The 15,000-nt window shown below is 47.6% G+C and overlaps 1 protein-coding gene and 1 pseudogene across 1 annotated transcript in view; both read left to right on the top strand.

Annotated features, from left to right (window-relative positions):
* LOC101065263 (E3 ubiquitin-protein ligase RNF130-like) overlaps nucleotides 1-1,763 on the top strand; it is a 9,253-nt gene extending 7,490 nt beyond the window's left edge. Inside the window, exons 6-9 of the mRNA XM_029832147.1 lie at nucleotides 1-76; nucleotides 695-791; nucleotides 903-1,089; nucleotides 1,175-1,763. The exon at nucleotides 1-76 is cut by the window's left edge and continues 7 nt beyond it. Of these exons, the coding sequence (XP_029688007.1) occupies nucleotides 1-76; nucleotides 695-791; nucleotides 903-1,089; nucleotides 1,175-1,284 (470 nt within the window). The 3' untranslated portion in view covers nucleotides 1,285-1,763. The remainder of the gene's footprint in view (nucleotides 77-694; nucleotides 792-902; nucleotides 1,090-1,174) is intronic.
* Nucleotides 1,764-3,143: 1,380 nt separating this feature from the next.
* Nucleotides 3,144-14,994, top strand: LOC115248444 (TBC1 domain family member 9B-like; annotated as a pseudogene).
* Nucleotides 14,995-15,000: the final 6 nt, after the last annotated feature.

Here is a 15,000-nt window from a genome sequence, read left to right as displayed (position 1 = left end):
ACCCAGACTTCAACCACTGTGCTGTGTGTATCGAAGCGTACCAGCTGAACGATGTGGTTCGCATCCTGCCCTGCAAGTGAGCGCCGCCTGATTGTTGCCAGTCCGCTTCTCTGCTGTCAAACAGGGAGCAAAGTTAAAATTGTGTTGGAGTGAGTGTGAGGACCAAAAATGACTCGAGCGGAAACAAAAACAGGCATTTTGGTCAATATCATTTTTATATGGGCTATTTGCATTCTTTTTCTTAACCATAATATGTGAAGGCAGGGTCCTCTCTGAGGGTTCGGGAGCTTGCTCAAGGGTACCTTGGCAGTGCTCTGAAGGAGTCCTGGCACCTCCCCAAACTACTGCACGACCATCCATGTTTTTCTGTACCGGTGCCTGAATCAAGAACCCTCTGCTGCTCAGCCCAGTTCTACAGAGTTTATATGTGCTGTTTATATGTCCATAAGAAATGTACTTTATATATAGGGTTATTCGATATTGACGAACATTTATGCATTGGTGTACATGTGCCCGTATCATTTATTGACTTTGATATACAGTCGATGGTATTTGGCCCCAGCGACGCCTGTAGATCCTCCACTGTCGATTGGTGGCAGTTTTTAGGAAGCCTACTGTTGTAAACTCGGGGTGTATCACTATATCTGCTAGAATCTGCACCGGTCTGTCTGCTAATATATCTTCCTGTCTGCAGACATGTGTTTCATAAAATGTGCGTGGACCCGTGGCTGAACGAGCACTGCACCTGTCCCATCTGCAAACTCAACATCCTCAAAGCGCTCGGAATCATGGTGAGTGGATTCTGACTTGTCCAGCAGGACTTCCTGGGTTAGGGTTAGGGTTAGGGTTCGGGTTAACCCTAACCCGAACCCTAACCCGAACCCTTCCTCATGTGTTCCCAGACCAGTCTTCCCTGTGTGGACAGCGTTGTGTTGGATGTGGAGCGTTTGGGCATCAGTCAGGCATCTGGCAGCCACCGGATGCTGTTGGGTGACAGCAACCAGCCCTCTCTGAACCTGGACCAGCTCAGCCCACCTCATACTGAGGCCACTCCCAGAACACCTGCTGAAGTCAGCATCGCTGTGTCTAGTAAGACCACACACATCTGGATGAAAGGTTGGAGGAAGGATGGACAGGATGAAGCAGATCATTTGAAGTGTGTTTGTGTTGTCAGGCCGGGGCCACTTCTTCAACAGGAACTCGACGTCTCCTCGCAGCATCCTGTGTGAGATGGAGCTGTCTGACATCCAGGCCTCACTTGATCTTTATGAAGACAAGTCCTGAGACCACCATGAAGGGGTTGGTTCCACTCACTATCGCCACCTGCTGATGGACAGAGGAGTGTTCATTTTCTTTTGGAAGGAGCCAGACCAACAATAAACTAAGTCAGACTGGAGTTAGGCGGTCACCCACCCACACACACCCATTCATACTTTGTTGAAACTTTATTCTCTATAATAGCAGAGTCTAGGCCAGAGAACTTTCAAAAGTTGAAATGCTGTTAAAGTGGTTTTTGTGGCTCTTAAAGTTCTTGTCTTCCTGTGAACTTAAAGCAGAACTACTTCCTGTTGTTGTATCATATCCCTACTGTGGTAGCTCGGAACATCTTTATCATGCAGTTTCCTGCAGTCTGCTCAGGTCTCCTGTGTGTCTGAAGACCTGCACCTGGACCAGACTGATAGTTCTTTCTGAGCATTATGTGACTGCAGCCAGACTATGAGGAGGAAACAGTTACATGACAGTGTTTTCTTCCTGTATCCAAATATGTGAAAATAATGAAATGCGGAACCAGAACACAAGTCCCCTGGGGGTGTACATTGGTACGTGGGACGCATTAGGAAAAGCTCCAATGAAAAATCAGATGTGTCTGAACACAGTTCCAGATCATGTGATTCACCATTTGCCGCCTCAGACAGGAACCAATACAGAGAGGTCACATGGTGGAGAACTCTCTTCCTATTGGCTCACCGTCTGCTATTAACAGGCAATTGTGATGTGATGGACTCCTTTTATTATATATCCTATAAACTGCATTATACAATCTATAAACTTGCCAATAGATCAATATTATCTCTGAAGTGACCTAAAATGAGGACATTGTGTGTCCTCTTCTGTCTGTGTGTCTGTCTGTCAAATGATGATGAGCAGGGTGTGGGTGTGTGTAGCATTTAGTTTACTGTGTTCTACTGCCTCATTATTAAAGTGTCATTAATACCTTTAACTAGCTGCTGTGCATCACACACACACACACAGAAATAGTCTTAGGTGCATAAACAGTCCGTCACACACACACACACACACATGATTGTAACATACAGGCACAAATACCCAGAAATGGTCTGTAACGTTGACACACACTGACTGACTCACTCACTCACTCACAACCCTCTCTCTTTCTCACTCAATCAATCAATCAATCAATCTTTATTTATCAGCGTCTGTTACTATCAACATTGTCTCTAGACCCTCTTCAGAATCCCAGCAGGGCCTGACCCCCAACAAGGAACAGGGGCAGGAAAACTCCCCTTTAACAGGAAGAAACCTGGAGCAGGACCAGGCTGATGTAGGGAGGGGGGACCCTCCTGCTGATGGGGGGGGCTGGGTAGAAAGAGGGGGGGGGGGGACTAGGCAGAGATCAGGGAAATACATTTATTATAACAAAGTGCTGGTGTAGGAGTTGAGTGGGTCAGCGGGGTCGGAGGTCAGCAGGTCAGCATACAGCTATGAAGGCGGCGAAACCTGTAGATGGATGCAGAGAGAGAGAAGAACTCACACACACACACACACACACTGTCAGTGACATACAGACATACAACCAGACATCCTCACAGAAGTCTGTCTGGAGTTTATTATGATGATTGTGGTTCTTCCATATATGGATTTTGAAAACCTTTTACACATAAAGTATGTTACAGTATGCGAAGTTTAAAAAAATAGAAATCATAAAATGCAATGACGTTAACAAGGTGTTCGACCTAAATGAGAAGATTCACCGAAATGACGCGCATCAATGAACATAAGAACAGATAAAAATGATCAGGTGATGATCACTGGTTCTTAGGTTAAAATACTTTTGAATTTAACATTTTGGAGAAGTGTTTTCCCTGTGTGACGCAGACGTGGGGGCGTGTCTTAAATGCCGGACCCGGAAGTGACGTTCAGTCAGCAGATCAAGTCAAAACAAGCTCAGCTCGTTGTTTTTCCGGATTCTCCTTTTGCACGTTGTATTGGGCAGGTAGCGCGTACAGAGTACCTGGAGATGTGGATCCAGCCGGAGGAGGTTCTGTTGGCCGGGCCGCTGTGGGTATCCGAGCGGGCCAACCCTTTCTTCATCCTGCAGAGGCGGCGAGGCCACGGCCGCGGGGGGGGTCTCTCCGGTGAGTCCACTCAGCCGAAGGCCACGTCCAGCACCAGGCCACTTCTGTCTGTAGCTGATGGGTCGGTTGATGATGGCTTACCTGGTTTCATCAAACGTTTGCAACCATACATCCTATCTTCAGAGTGCTTTCTAACCAGGGAGAGTGGTCATTATATACCTATTAACCCGTTTCTTTTTTCTTTTTCTTTTTTTTTAAAAAAAAGGGTTAGTCGAGTTATTTGAAACACACGTCGCTACCAAGGTTTGCAATGGAGCCCATTTGCAAAAGTAAAGGAAAGCGTGTACAAGACCAGTGCTGTCTGGATTAGAGACAATGGAACCGAGGAGAGGCCGAAGATGTTGAGGTTGTCTTTGGGTGTAATGAGGAGCGAGAGGAACAGGAATGAGAATATCACAGGTACATCACACCTTAGTTTGAAGACCACGCTGATGATGGGATCGTAGGCAGGAGGTTCAGAGCAAGGCCTACAGAGACATCTATGGATGAAGTGTAAGTTAGTTGGTGTGAAAGAAGATTTAAGGAGAGCTGGAGGGAGTTGATTTTAGGCAAGAGGCCTGAGGAGACTCTGGGCAAGTCACCAGCTCATCACGGGGCTAAAACAACCATTAATCTATCATATTTGATTCATACAAGTGATTAACAAGGTTGAACCTGCCAATGTTTTTTCTCTGAATTATTGGAATGGCTGGAATGTTCTTGCTGTAACTAACCGAGACATTCTGCACTGGTGACATCACCCCCATCTGTCTGTCCTTCTGTGTGTCTCTAGGTCTCCTTGTTGGGACCCTGGATGTGGTTTTGGACTCTAGTGCCAGAGTAGCCCCCTACAGGATATTGCTGCAGACAGCTGATTCACAGCTTTACTGGAACATTGCCTGTGGTGGGTTTCTTTGACTGGGAGCTCTGTGTTTTGATGAAGTTCTATATTTGCTCCTTCAACTTTGTTTTGCAGGCTCTTCTAGGAAGGAGATCACTGAACACTGGGACTGGCTGGAGTCCAACCTGCTGCAGACCATCTCAATCTTTGAGAGTGATGAAGATATCATCACATTTGTCAAAGGAAAGATCTCCGTATGTCACTTTCTGTTCCATCCAGTGTTCCTCTCTTGCATGCTGCCTGTTTCCTTTTACTGAGTAAGGCTGCTTCTTGCAGGGCATCATTGCTGAGGAGAGCCGATTGAAGCAGAGTGAGGAGCATGTGGAGGACAGTGGAAAGTTTCTGGAAGCTGAGCTGAAGATGAGGAGGCTGTTTGGGATGCCTGATGAGGAGAAGCTGGTGAATTATTACTCCTGCAGCTACTGGAAGGGGCGAGTGCCACGGCAGGGCTGGCTTTACCTCTCCATCAACCATCTGTGCTTTTACTCCTTCCTGCTGGGCAAGGAGGGTATGGCCAGTCAATCACAGACACATTTTCTCTGTTGCTAGACCTGCTTACATTTTCCTGTGTTCTTACCCCCCCCCCCCCCCCCCCCCCCCCCCAGTGACCCTGGTAGTTCCATGGACGACGTGACCCAACTGGAGAAGAATTCCCACTTTGGTCTTTCCAGAAAGCGTTCGAGTCAGCACACGTCACACTGAACATTTCTTCTCCATGTTCCTCAACATCAATGACACCTTTAAGTTGATGGAGCAACTTGCCAACATCGCCATGCGGCAACTCCTCGACAACGAAGCGTTTGCAGCTGACCGCTCACTTCCCAAACCCTGCAAAACACTCAAGAATGTCTCTGCACTCAAAAGGTCTCACTTGTTTAAGAACCGTGTGTCTATCGGGCTGTCAGGGCCTTCTGATTAGATCTAAATGAAGATTCATACAAATGAGTTACACTTTGCTATCACCTACAGGTTGGTTCAAGTGTATCATCACAGCAGGCCTCAACCCAGAGTTAGCTGGACGAGTTCTCACTCAGTCGAATGCAAAATGTAAAACCAACAACCGCTGATGTGCTTCTGTTGAGAGCCAGTAAATCTGGTTCACTTCATCTCTGTTGTCCCGCCCACATCCAGAGGGGTTGTTGGTTCTACTCCACACTGCTAGCTGCTGTACTTCCTCACTCTAGCTGGTTTAAAATTATTGCCGATAAAGTCGTGTCATCAGGTGGATTATTCAGTGGTATAGCAGCACTGGTGGGGGTGGGGGTGGGGGTTAGGGCTCAAGGGTGGTGGCAAAAGCAACATATGCAGAGTAGCAGGGCTGCAGCTGGCTCGCGATGTGCATTACGGTTACAATGGTCCTGAAATCAGGACACTGGCAGGGTTTTTTTTAGCACATTGGTAATGACGGCGTTGGTACAAACACACTTTCTGTCGAGTTTTTGTCTTCTACCTTTAATGAGATGAACTGAAAAATGAACTGCAAATCTTCAAGTTCTCCATACATGTCAGATGGTGAGGGAATCTCTGGTCAGGGCCAAAACTTTAATCCTCTTACAGTTTCATTCATTTAGATGGATTTTTTTGTGGCATTATTGTGCTACAAAGTGGTATATTTCTTCAGCTTTCTAATGGAAGAATGTTAAGCGCCTATTTATTTCGAACTGTTGATAATTCCCTCCACATTGAGTGAGACTCTGGTTCCCGCTGAAGAGAAACAGCTCCAAAGCCCAATGCTGCCCCCACCCTGCTCCTGGCTGGGTGATGTGCAGGTGACGTGGGTGACCTGATCAGCTGTTTGCTTTTTATGTTACAGAGATTTGGACGCACGTGCAAAGAACGAGCGATATCGGTCCATGTTCCGGCTGACGCAGGACGAGCGTCTTGATGGACATACTGGCTGCACACTGTGGACACCTTTTGCAAAGATGCATGTGATTGGACAGCTGTTCATCTCCAACAACTACATCTGTTTTAATAGCAGAGAAGAAGATGTATGTCAGTTGATCATCCCCCTTCGAGAGGTAAACACCGTGCAGTGACCTGTGACACCAGAGCATTTTCACTGAGAACATGAGGACCTGAGGTCATCCAAAATGTATTCCACAGGTGTCCATTGTGGAGAAGGCAGACAGCAGCAGTGTCTTGCCCTGCCCTGTTTCCATCAGCACTAAGAACAAGATGAATTTCCTATTTGCAAACCTGAAAGACAGAGACTTCTTGGTCCAGCGCATCTCAGACTTCCTGCAGCGAACTCCTGACAGTAGCGACACTGGTCCACTGTCTCTGACCGGTCAATCGGTGTGTCACTATTCTAAAAGTTTGCTCTGATGTTGCTATCGTATGACGGATGAAAGCTAGTCTGCAGGTTCTTTAAATGAATAAAATGCAACCACTGAGGACTCTGGTAGCAGCTGTTAGACTGAAGTGTTCTCTGGTCTGATTCCGTATATATGATGTGTTCTTTCGGTCTTCAGGCGCCAACCAATATGGCTTCATGTGCTGGTTATGAGTGTACTCAGAGGAGGCATCATTACCACCCAGACCTGCCTACCGCACGCCACAGTCTGCTGCAGCTCTACCACCAGAATGTTGCGGAGGACCTGGGCCCCAAAGCTGTAAGAACCACTATTTTACTGGGGGGGGGTAGAGAACACCTGAACAGGTTAAGCACCACATTCCAAAGACCAGTGGCAGCTGCCAGTATCGGAGAGATGGGAGGCTTCTTTTCAGTCTCAATATAAAATGTTTCCCTGTATTTATAGGTAAATTCAATATGGCCATAAAGGCATCTTTTCCAAGGATTTGACCAATTCTAAGTTCCTTGTCATAATGTTGACTATCAACCAAATCAGGTGGACAGTTTTAGAACTGGCTGCCAAAATGTGCAGCTTGCTGGCTGCTCTGCTGCCAACGAACTAACTAAAGCCACTTTACTCAACTCTGAAAGATATTAAACCAGGACAGGAGAGTGTTATACTAAAGAAAGGGACTAACATTGTGTTGTATTTATAATGCATTTTATTGTAAATGGGATAAATCACCAAGCACATATAAATTAATGAGCTGCAGTTTGTCTCTGGACTCCTCTAAGATCCACAAAGGGACTGAACTGGTCCAATGTCCTCTGTCTTTGTGTGGTTAAAATTCACTGTCAATCAAACTGGGATTTTGCATTTAGACCAATCAGCATGCACAAAGCTCAGCCTCCAGCCCCGCCCACTGCTCTGCTGACTCCCAGAGATGCACATCCGTGCGGAGACTAGCAGACTAACCCTAACCCTAACCCTAGCAGCGTTTATCCAATGAGGGTCTAGTTTGGCTGCTGTGTTGAACTCCATGAAGGCTGATCTTGAGAAGGAGACCACGTCAGTCGTGATGAGGAGCTGATCCACGTCAGTGGTGATGAGGAGCTGATCCACGTCAGTGGTGATGAGCTGATCCACGTCAGTCGTGATGAGGAGCTGATCCACGTCAGTGGTGATGAGGAGCTGATCCACGTCAGTGGTGATGAGCTGATCCACGTCAGTGGTGATGAGGAGCTGATCCACGTCAGTGGTGATGAGGAGCTGATCCACGTCAGTGGTGATGAGGAGCTGATCCACGTCAGTGGTGAGGAGCTGATCCACGTCAGTGGTGATGAGGAGCTGATCCACGTCAGTGGTGATGGGAGCGACCAGCGTCAGTGGTGAGTAGCTGATCCACTTCGTGGTGATGAGGAGCTGATCCACGTCAGTGGTGATGAGGAGCCTGATCCACGTCAGTGGTGATGAGGAGCTGATTCCACGTCAGTGGTGATGAGGCGCTGATCCACGTCGGTCGGTGATGAGGAGCTGATCCACGCGGTCGTGATGAGGAGCTGATCCACGTCGGTCGTGATGAGGAGCTGATCCACGTCAGTCGTGATGAGGAGCTGATCCACGTCGGTCGTGATGAGGAGCTGATCCTCTACAAACTGAGCTTAGAGTTCAGCGATAACTAAAAAACTAACCTGGAGCAAGAAATAAAAATGCTTACACATTTATGGGAAAAATGAAACGTAAGCCATTTTAATCATATTCCACAAAGATTGGTTGTATGTTCTTTTATTTGAAAGCTGGAGATGTTTTGGAAGAGATTACCTTGTAACTGGGTGTTAGACAGTGCGTGATCAGACAACTTGTCCTCCTGCAGATGAAAGAAAAGATGAAGGTGGAAGCATGGAACATCCATTTCTCCGAGTTTGGCCGCGGGGTGGTGTATGTACCGAACCTCAAGAACCAGAGAACTTGTCCTGAATGGGAGCCCGGAGCTCCTAAGAGGAGAACTGTGGCTTCTGTTCTCTGGTCAGTGATCATTTGTTTGTCCAAAGGGACTTCAATTGCTAATGCTACTTACTTAAAGCAGTCCACCTGTCTACCCAGGAGCACAGAATGAAATGGGACACCCACCGTGGTTACTATGGTGACTTGGTTGAGCAGGCTATGGGTCAATGTTCTTTAGCAACAGAGGAGATCGAGCGCGACCTTCATCTTCCATGCCGGTAGCACCATGCCTTCCAGAATGAAAATGGGATTGCAGCGTTGCGTCGAGTCCTCACAGCCTATGCTCACCGGAACCCCGGCATTGGATACTGCCAGGTGAGCCCCAACCCTAACCCTAACCCTACCACTCCTGGATCTGTGCATTCCAGCATGATGGATTGGTAAAATGCTTCTATATTTGGCTTCAGGCGATGAACATCGTCACCTCCGTCCTGTTTGCTCTATTGTCCGGAGGAAGACGCTTTCTGGCTCTTAGTGGCACTTTGTGAGCGCATGTTGCCCGACTATTACAACACCAGAGTTGTAGGTCAGTACCAACTCTCGTCTGTCTTTAAACCCTTAACATGGATCCACCAATATTGATGTCTCCCCCAACACCTTTGGACGTAAACACTGTGGTGGGTTTGTCATGTGCACAATCACTGCCAGTTCAATTCTTAGGTCTCCACTTAAATATGACGAGAGCAGTGGAAGTAAACAAAGGTGAGAAGTGCAACGCGTGCACGTATACACCCAATGTGCAACCGTAGCAGTGTTGCTGGGCAGACATGACTGCTGGGATATTGGTGTGTTTGTGGCCAGAAGAATAAAGCTGCTCCTAAATGTGGAGGTCCGAACCCTGAAGCTGCGCTGCATGCTCCTGAAACACGTGGTTACTGGCCTGTCGGCCTCCTCCTGCAGTGGTGAAGGCGGAGCTCCTCATGGATGGTAGTGACGTTCTTGACAGGGAGCTGGTTCCACAGCAGGGGGTCCTGACAGCTAAAGACTTGGGCCCCCATTCGCTTGCCAAAGGTTCAGGAACCAGCAGCAAACCAGCACTCTGAGAGTGACCCGTGCTGATCTGGTGCTGTCCGCCTCTCCAGATGTAATGGATCTGGACCTCTAAGGACCTCGTAGGTTGGGAGAAGGAGTTTCAAGTATGTCCTGGGATTAAGAGAAGCCAGCACAGTCATGTGACCTCTCTGGCTGCAGTGTTTTGGATCAGCTGGAGGTTCTGACAGATTTCTTCAGACCCCCTGACATAACGCTGTTTTCCATGATGCATTTTGGGATTGCGGCTCCACTTTATTAGAATGATGGGAGATTGAATTAGGGACCCTCGCACACAATGTTATATGCACATCAGGATTATGGGATGGCTTTCTGTGGTCTGATGTGTTTTTGTCCTGTAGGTGCCCTGGTGGATCAGGGAGTTTTTGAGGATCTGACTCGGGCCTCCCTCCCTTTGCTGTATGAACACATGCAGGATCTTGGAGTCATCTCCACCATCAGCTTGTCCTGGTTCCTCACTCTTTTCCTGTCGGTGATGCCGTTTGACAGCGCCGTCATCCTGGTCGATTGCTTCTTCTATGAGGGCATCAAGGTTATCTTTCAGGTCAGAAGTACTGTATTCTACTTTATTATTATTGCACAATCATGTTTATCTGCTCACGTGTGTGCACTCTGTGCTCTATAACCCTGCTGCTCCTTGTTTCTGAATGTGTCAGTAGGTGGCGCTGGCTGTGCTTCATGCTAATATGGATGCTCTATTGTCCTGCAGTGATGAAGGGGAAGCCATGACCATCCTGGGCAGGTAAGAGTCCAGATTGGGTCTGAGTGAACTGGTTGGCAGTCCTGCCCATAAGGCTGTTGGGGATGTGTGTCTTTTTAGGTACCTGGATAATGTCGTAAACAAACAGACAGCAGCTCCACCCATCCCTCACCTGCATGCCCGTCTGACTAGTGGAGAGGATCCTCCAGCTGAGATTGACATCTTCAGCCTTATTAAATCATCTTACGAGGTCGGAGAGTTCCGCTGGCATGCTTCAGCCTATCTCCCTTTAAATGTCGTGACCCTTTCTCTTCTCTCAACAGAGATTTGGCTCGTTACATTCCGATGTCATTGAGCAGATGAGGTTCAAGCAAAGGTTAAAGGTCATTCAGTCACTGGAGGACACTGCCAAGAGGAGTGTGGTGGGTGACACCGCTCTGCCATTTTTGTTAAAAACAGCTTTGAACTTTGCACAGTTAACTTGGTAGTCAAACTGAATTTGATGTCATAGTGTGTGTGTGCGTGTGTGTGTGTGTGTACTTTTTTGTATGTACACGTGTAGGTTCGAGCAATGATGACCGAATCGGCCTTCAGTATAGAGGAGCTGGAGGACCTGTTCTGTCTCTTTAAGGTAAAGGAACTTCAGGCTCGTCACCTGCTGTTAGTAAAGAGTTGAGCAGCTGTCATGTGACCAACTGATCTAAAGAAAGAGAATCATTGCAGGTGTGTCTGATGCAGATACAGACAGAAACAACCCGAGTCTGAATGGAGTGTAAAAGGACAACACTATTTTGTACTCTGCTTTTAATTAGCAATAAATATCTCTTTTATATTTAGAAAAAGACAAAATCCTGTGAATGACAGAAGTAAATCCTGCACGAGGAAACAAATTGTGGCATCACCTGGAAGCACATCATATAAAACTCAAAGTGAACCTTGTTTATCGGCCTAAATTCCATAAAAAGACTATATTGTTCATTTTACTGTCATTGTTGGTCCTCCAGAACCACTCTAACACACGTGCTCCCTCCTGGTTCTTCAGGCCAAACACATGACGAGCTGCTACTGGGGCTCCTGCAGTTCTGCCTCCGAACGCCACGATCCCAGTCTGCCATACCTGGAGCAGTACCGCATCGACTCTGGCCAGTTTGCCCAGCTGTTTTCTGCCCTGGCTCCCTGGGTTTGCAGCAGCCATACTTTAACATTGTCAGCCCGCCTCTTCAGACTCCTGGACCAGAACCAGGACGGACTGGTTAACTTTAAGGAGTTCATCACTGGCCTAAGTGAGTCCGCATCCCTCCTGGTTTGTGATTATTTTAGTACTCAGGTTCTGTTCTAGCAGCCCACATGGGTGAACATGATTTTTTTTTACACGTGTGTAAACCCGGCATTTGTCATAAGCATTCGGCAGCGTGCACATTGCCAGAGACCGGCTCGGGTGTGATGTCACGACCTACGTGGTGGATACAATAAGCTCTCATGCTTTTGAAAGGTGGCAAAGTTGCATCTTAAAAAGGAGGATAACTGCAGTGCTCCTGAAAAAGGACTCGCTGAATCCTTCCTCAGGGGCTGGAGTCTGTCCCTGCCTGAGGCTCTAACCTAGTCCCCAGCTCATTGCCACGCCCTACAGTACGTGAGCATTTAGGAGTTTCGTACCTTGCTCAAGGGTACCTGGACGATCCACTGAAGGTGTCCTGGCACCTCCTCCCACTACCAGAACAGGGGCATGTACGGAGAGGTGTGCTCCTCAGCCCAGTCCCCTACAGAAGGAGCTCCCGCCGCCCCACCCTGAATCAGTGACTGGCTGCTTTGTTGCGCAACATCCAGCATGACGTGATGAAGTTGTGCTGGTGGTGATAATGGTGATAAAACCCGGGTTTAGATAGTAATGTGGGTGTAGAGGATCGATTGTATCCTCACTCTGCGACCCTCCAGGGGGTTCCCTCCTGCCTTCCCCCATGAGCCTGTAGAAGACGGATAGATGAGGTCTATTTTGTTGCAGGTGGGATGTATCATGGAGATATGACCGAGAAACTCAAACTTCTGTACAAGCTCCATCTCCCACAAGGTAAAGTCACACATGTGGGTATAGTCGGCGTGAGCTTTCACTTCCCAAATGGAGTGTTTCCTTCTTTTCTCTCTGTTGTAGCGTTCTGTCCTGAAGAGACAGAGTCTGCACTGGATGCAACAAACTTCTTCGCTGCCACTATTCCACAAGGTAAAAACGCAGTTTTTCCTCAGTGTTGCTGCTGCTGCTGTACCAAAGCTGGATTGTGTGCTACTCCTGTATCTTTTGTCCTTAGGGGATAAATGAAATGGTTGAATTGAATTGATATAAACACTCACACGATACTGACAATTGGTCTGATTTGCACGATAACCTGATTAACACATTTATTAGCTCTCTCTCACGTGATCCCACATGTCTTTACTTCCTTTTCCTCTTTTCTAACATTTGTTTCCAGAATCCTTCCTCCTGTCAGATCCGGACTCTGAAGGAAGGCAAGGAGTGACATCAGGTTTGTACGTCAGTTGTCACCATTGTTGCTCTTCTGGCCCCGCCCACATAGTGATGTCACTACGCTGTTTGACACCTGTTCGTAAAGCTGGGAGGAAGCAGCTCGTCTCGTTAGGATGTTCTAAGAAAACTCTTAAATGGTCCTTGAATCTTTGAGTTTTTCATTACAATTTCTCTTGGTAAGATGAAAGTTATTCACAAAAGCTCTTAAGAAGCTCCTCAGGTGGTAAACTGTGAAGAGGGTTAGGGTTAGCTAGGGTTAGGGTTAGTTAGGGTTAGGGGAAGACTTTTAGGAAGCCTCAGAGAATCTTAGAGACGAGACGGTGGAAACAACAGAGAGGAAGGAGAGCCGTTCTCCATGTATTCAGCCGGTCATTTATAGGGTTAGTTAGGGTTAGGGTTAGTTAGGGTTAGGTTAGAGTTAGGGTTAGCTAGGGTTAGGGTTAGAGTTAGGGATAGCTAGGGTTAGCTAGTGTTAGGGTTAGCATTAGGGTTAGCTAGGGTTAGGGTTAGAGTTAGAGTTAGGGTTAGGGTTAGTTAGGGTTAGGGTTAGTACAAGTGTCCTGAAATGAGACCTGGTCACAGCCTCACAACTGGAAACCAAACTTCAGTTAATTTATCCTGTTTGTGTGCAGGTAATGTGGGGAAGGACAAAGGTGTCGACGCTGAGGAGAAAAAAGGTAAATGATGGATATGTGAGCACCAGTCTGACACTGGGACAATGACTGTGGAGATAAGGCTGCACAATGGACCCGTCTACCTTTAAGAACTTTGTGATCAGATGTTGCATCAATCAAGGACAAAGTTTAGGAAAAATCCCACAATGCAGAGCCTCCTTAAAATTCCTGAATAATCGTACCTGTTTAAATTTCAAATCATGGGCTGGGAATCGAGCATGATGAAACTTCTCTCATGCTTTTTGTTGCCATTTTGATGTCACCTCTAATCAAAGGTTGGTTGGTTCTGCAGAAGGACGCTGGCTTCCTCCACATGTCACGGTGGAAGGTCCCTCATTTGTTGTTAGGGTTAGGGTTAGAGAACAAACCTACTCAAATAAGATGGAAATCTCTTTGCTTTTGTTCATTTTGTCATGACTGTGGTCACTCTTGAGACATTAGATCACATCCCAAAGGGTTAGGGTTTTCTTGTTTGAGTCGCTTCACTGTCACTATGATGCATCTCTCTGTTGTTTTAGACAAGGTAAAGGACTACAGGTACTACCTGAGAATGTGGGCCATGGAAAAGGAGCCCAGGCCTGAGACCATCAAAGACCTGCCGAGGATGAACCAGGTGAGGCCCAGGCCCCTTTCTTGACCTGCTTGGCCCTGTGTTTGTCTCACACCTGTCCGTTAACTGTCCCACCTATAGGAGCAGTTTATCGACCTTTGTAAGACTCTGTACAACATGTTCAGTGAGGAACCTGAGGAGCAGCACCTGTACCATTCCATCGCCACTGTGGCGAGCCTTCTGCTACGTATTGGTGAGGTTGGCAAGAAGTTTCACAATGGCAGCAAGAAGACGGATGGTGCTGATATTCAGACTCCGCCCACTGTACCCGGGGTAGAGGAGGCCCACAGTGGGGTTGAGTCAGGTGAGCCTCAGGTGTGTCAGGAGGCAGCAGACACAGCAGCCCCCAATGAGCAGGACAAAGGTAACATGCCTGTGCTGTCACATCCAAGCGGGAGCTCGGGCCCGCTGCAGCGCGAGGACCTCTCTGAAGACGCTCTGTTGGCGGGTGGAATAGAGCAGCGGCAGGGCAGCGTGCTGGATGCTGATTGGTCCATCACTTTTGAACAGGTGCTGGCTTCGCTGCTGACAGAGCCGCCACTTGTTGACTATTTTGAAAGGAAGCGGGACATCCAAAGCAAGGTGGAAGCATGTAAGGCTCAACGGGTAATAGAGCGCCAAATAAGCTCTGACCAGGAACTCACTCAGCAAGCTCACTGACTCGCCTCCTTCCCATGTTCTGACCCCTGAGGGGCCCTGAGGGGCTGCAGAGACGGTTCCTCAGTGAGACTGTGGGCCTGAAACCCAAACGCAGAATTAAGCTGCAAATCACCTGGTTTAAGTCCTGTTAAGATAAATCACTTGGTACTGGCACAAACGTTAAAATTGCAATGGTCAAACTTCTATATTCAATGTAAAAACACCTGTTTGCCCATTTGTGTCAGATG

This window comes from Takifugu rubripes, unplaced genomic scaffold (assembly GCF_901000725.2).
Source record: "Takifugu rubripes unplaced genomic scaffold, fTakRub1.2, whole genome shotgun sequence".
NCBI classification, from domain to species: domain Eukaryota; kingdom Metazoa; phylum Chordata; class Actinopteri; order Tetraodontiformes; family Tetraodontidae; genus Takifugu; species Takifugu rubripes.
Note: the sequence above shows the minus strand (reverse complement) of the source record. Positions and strands in the feature narration are given on the sequence as shown.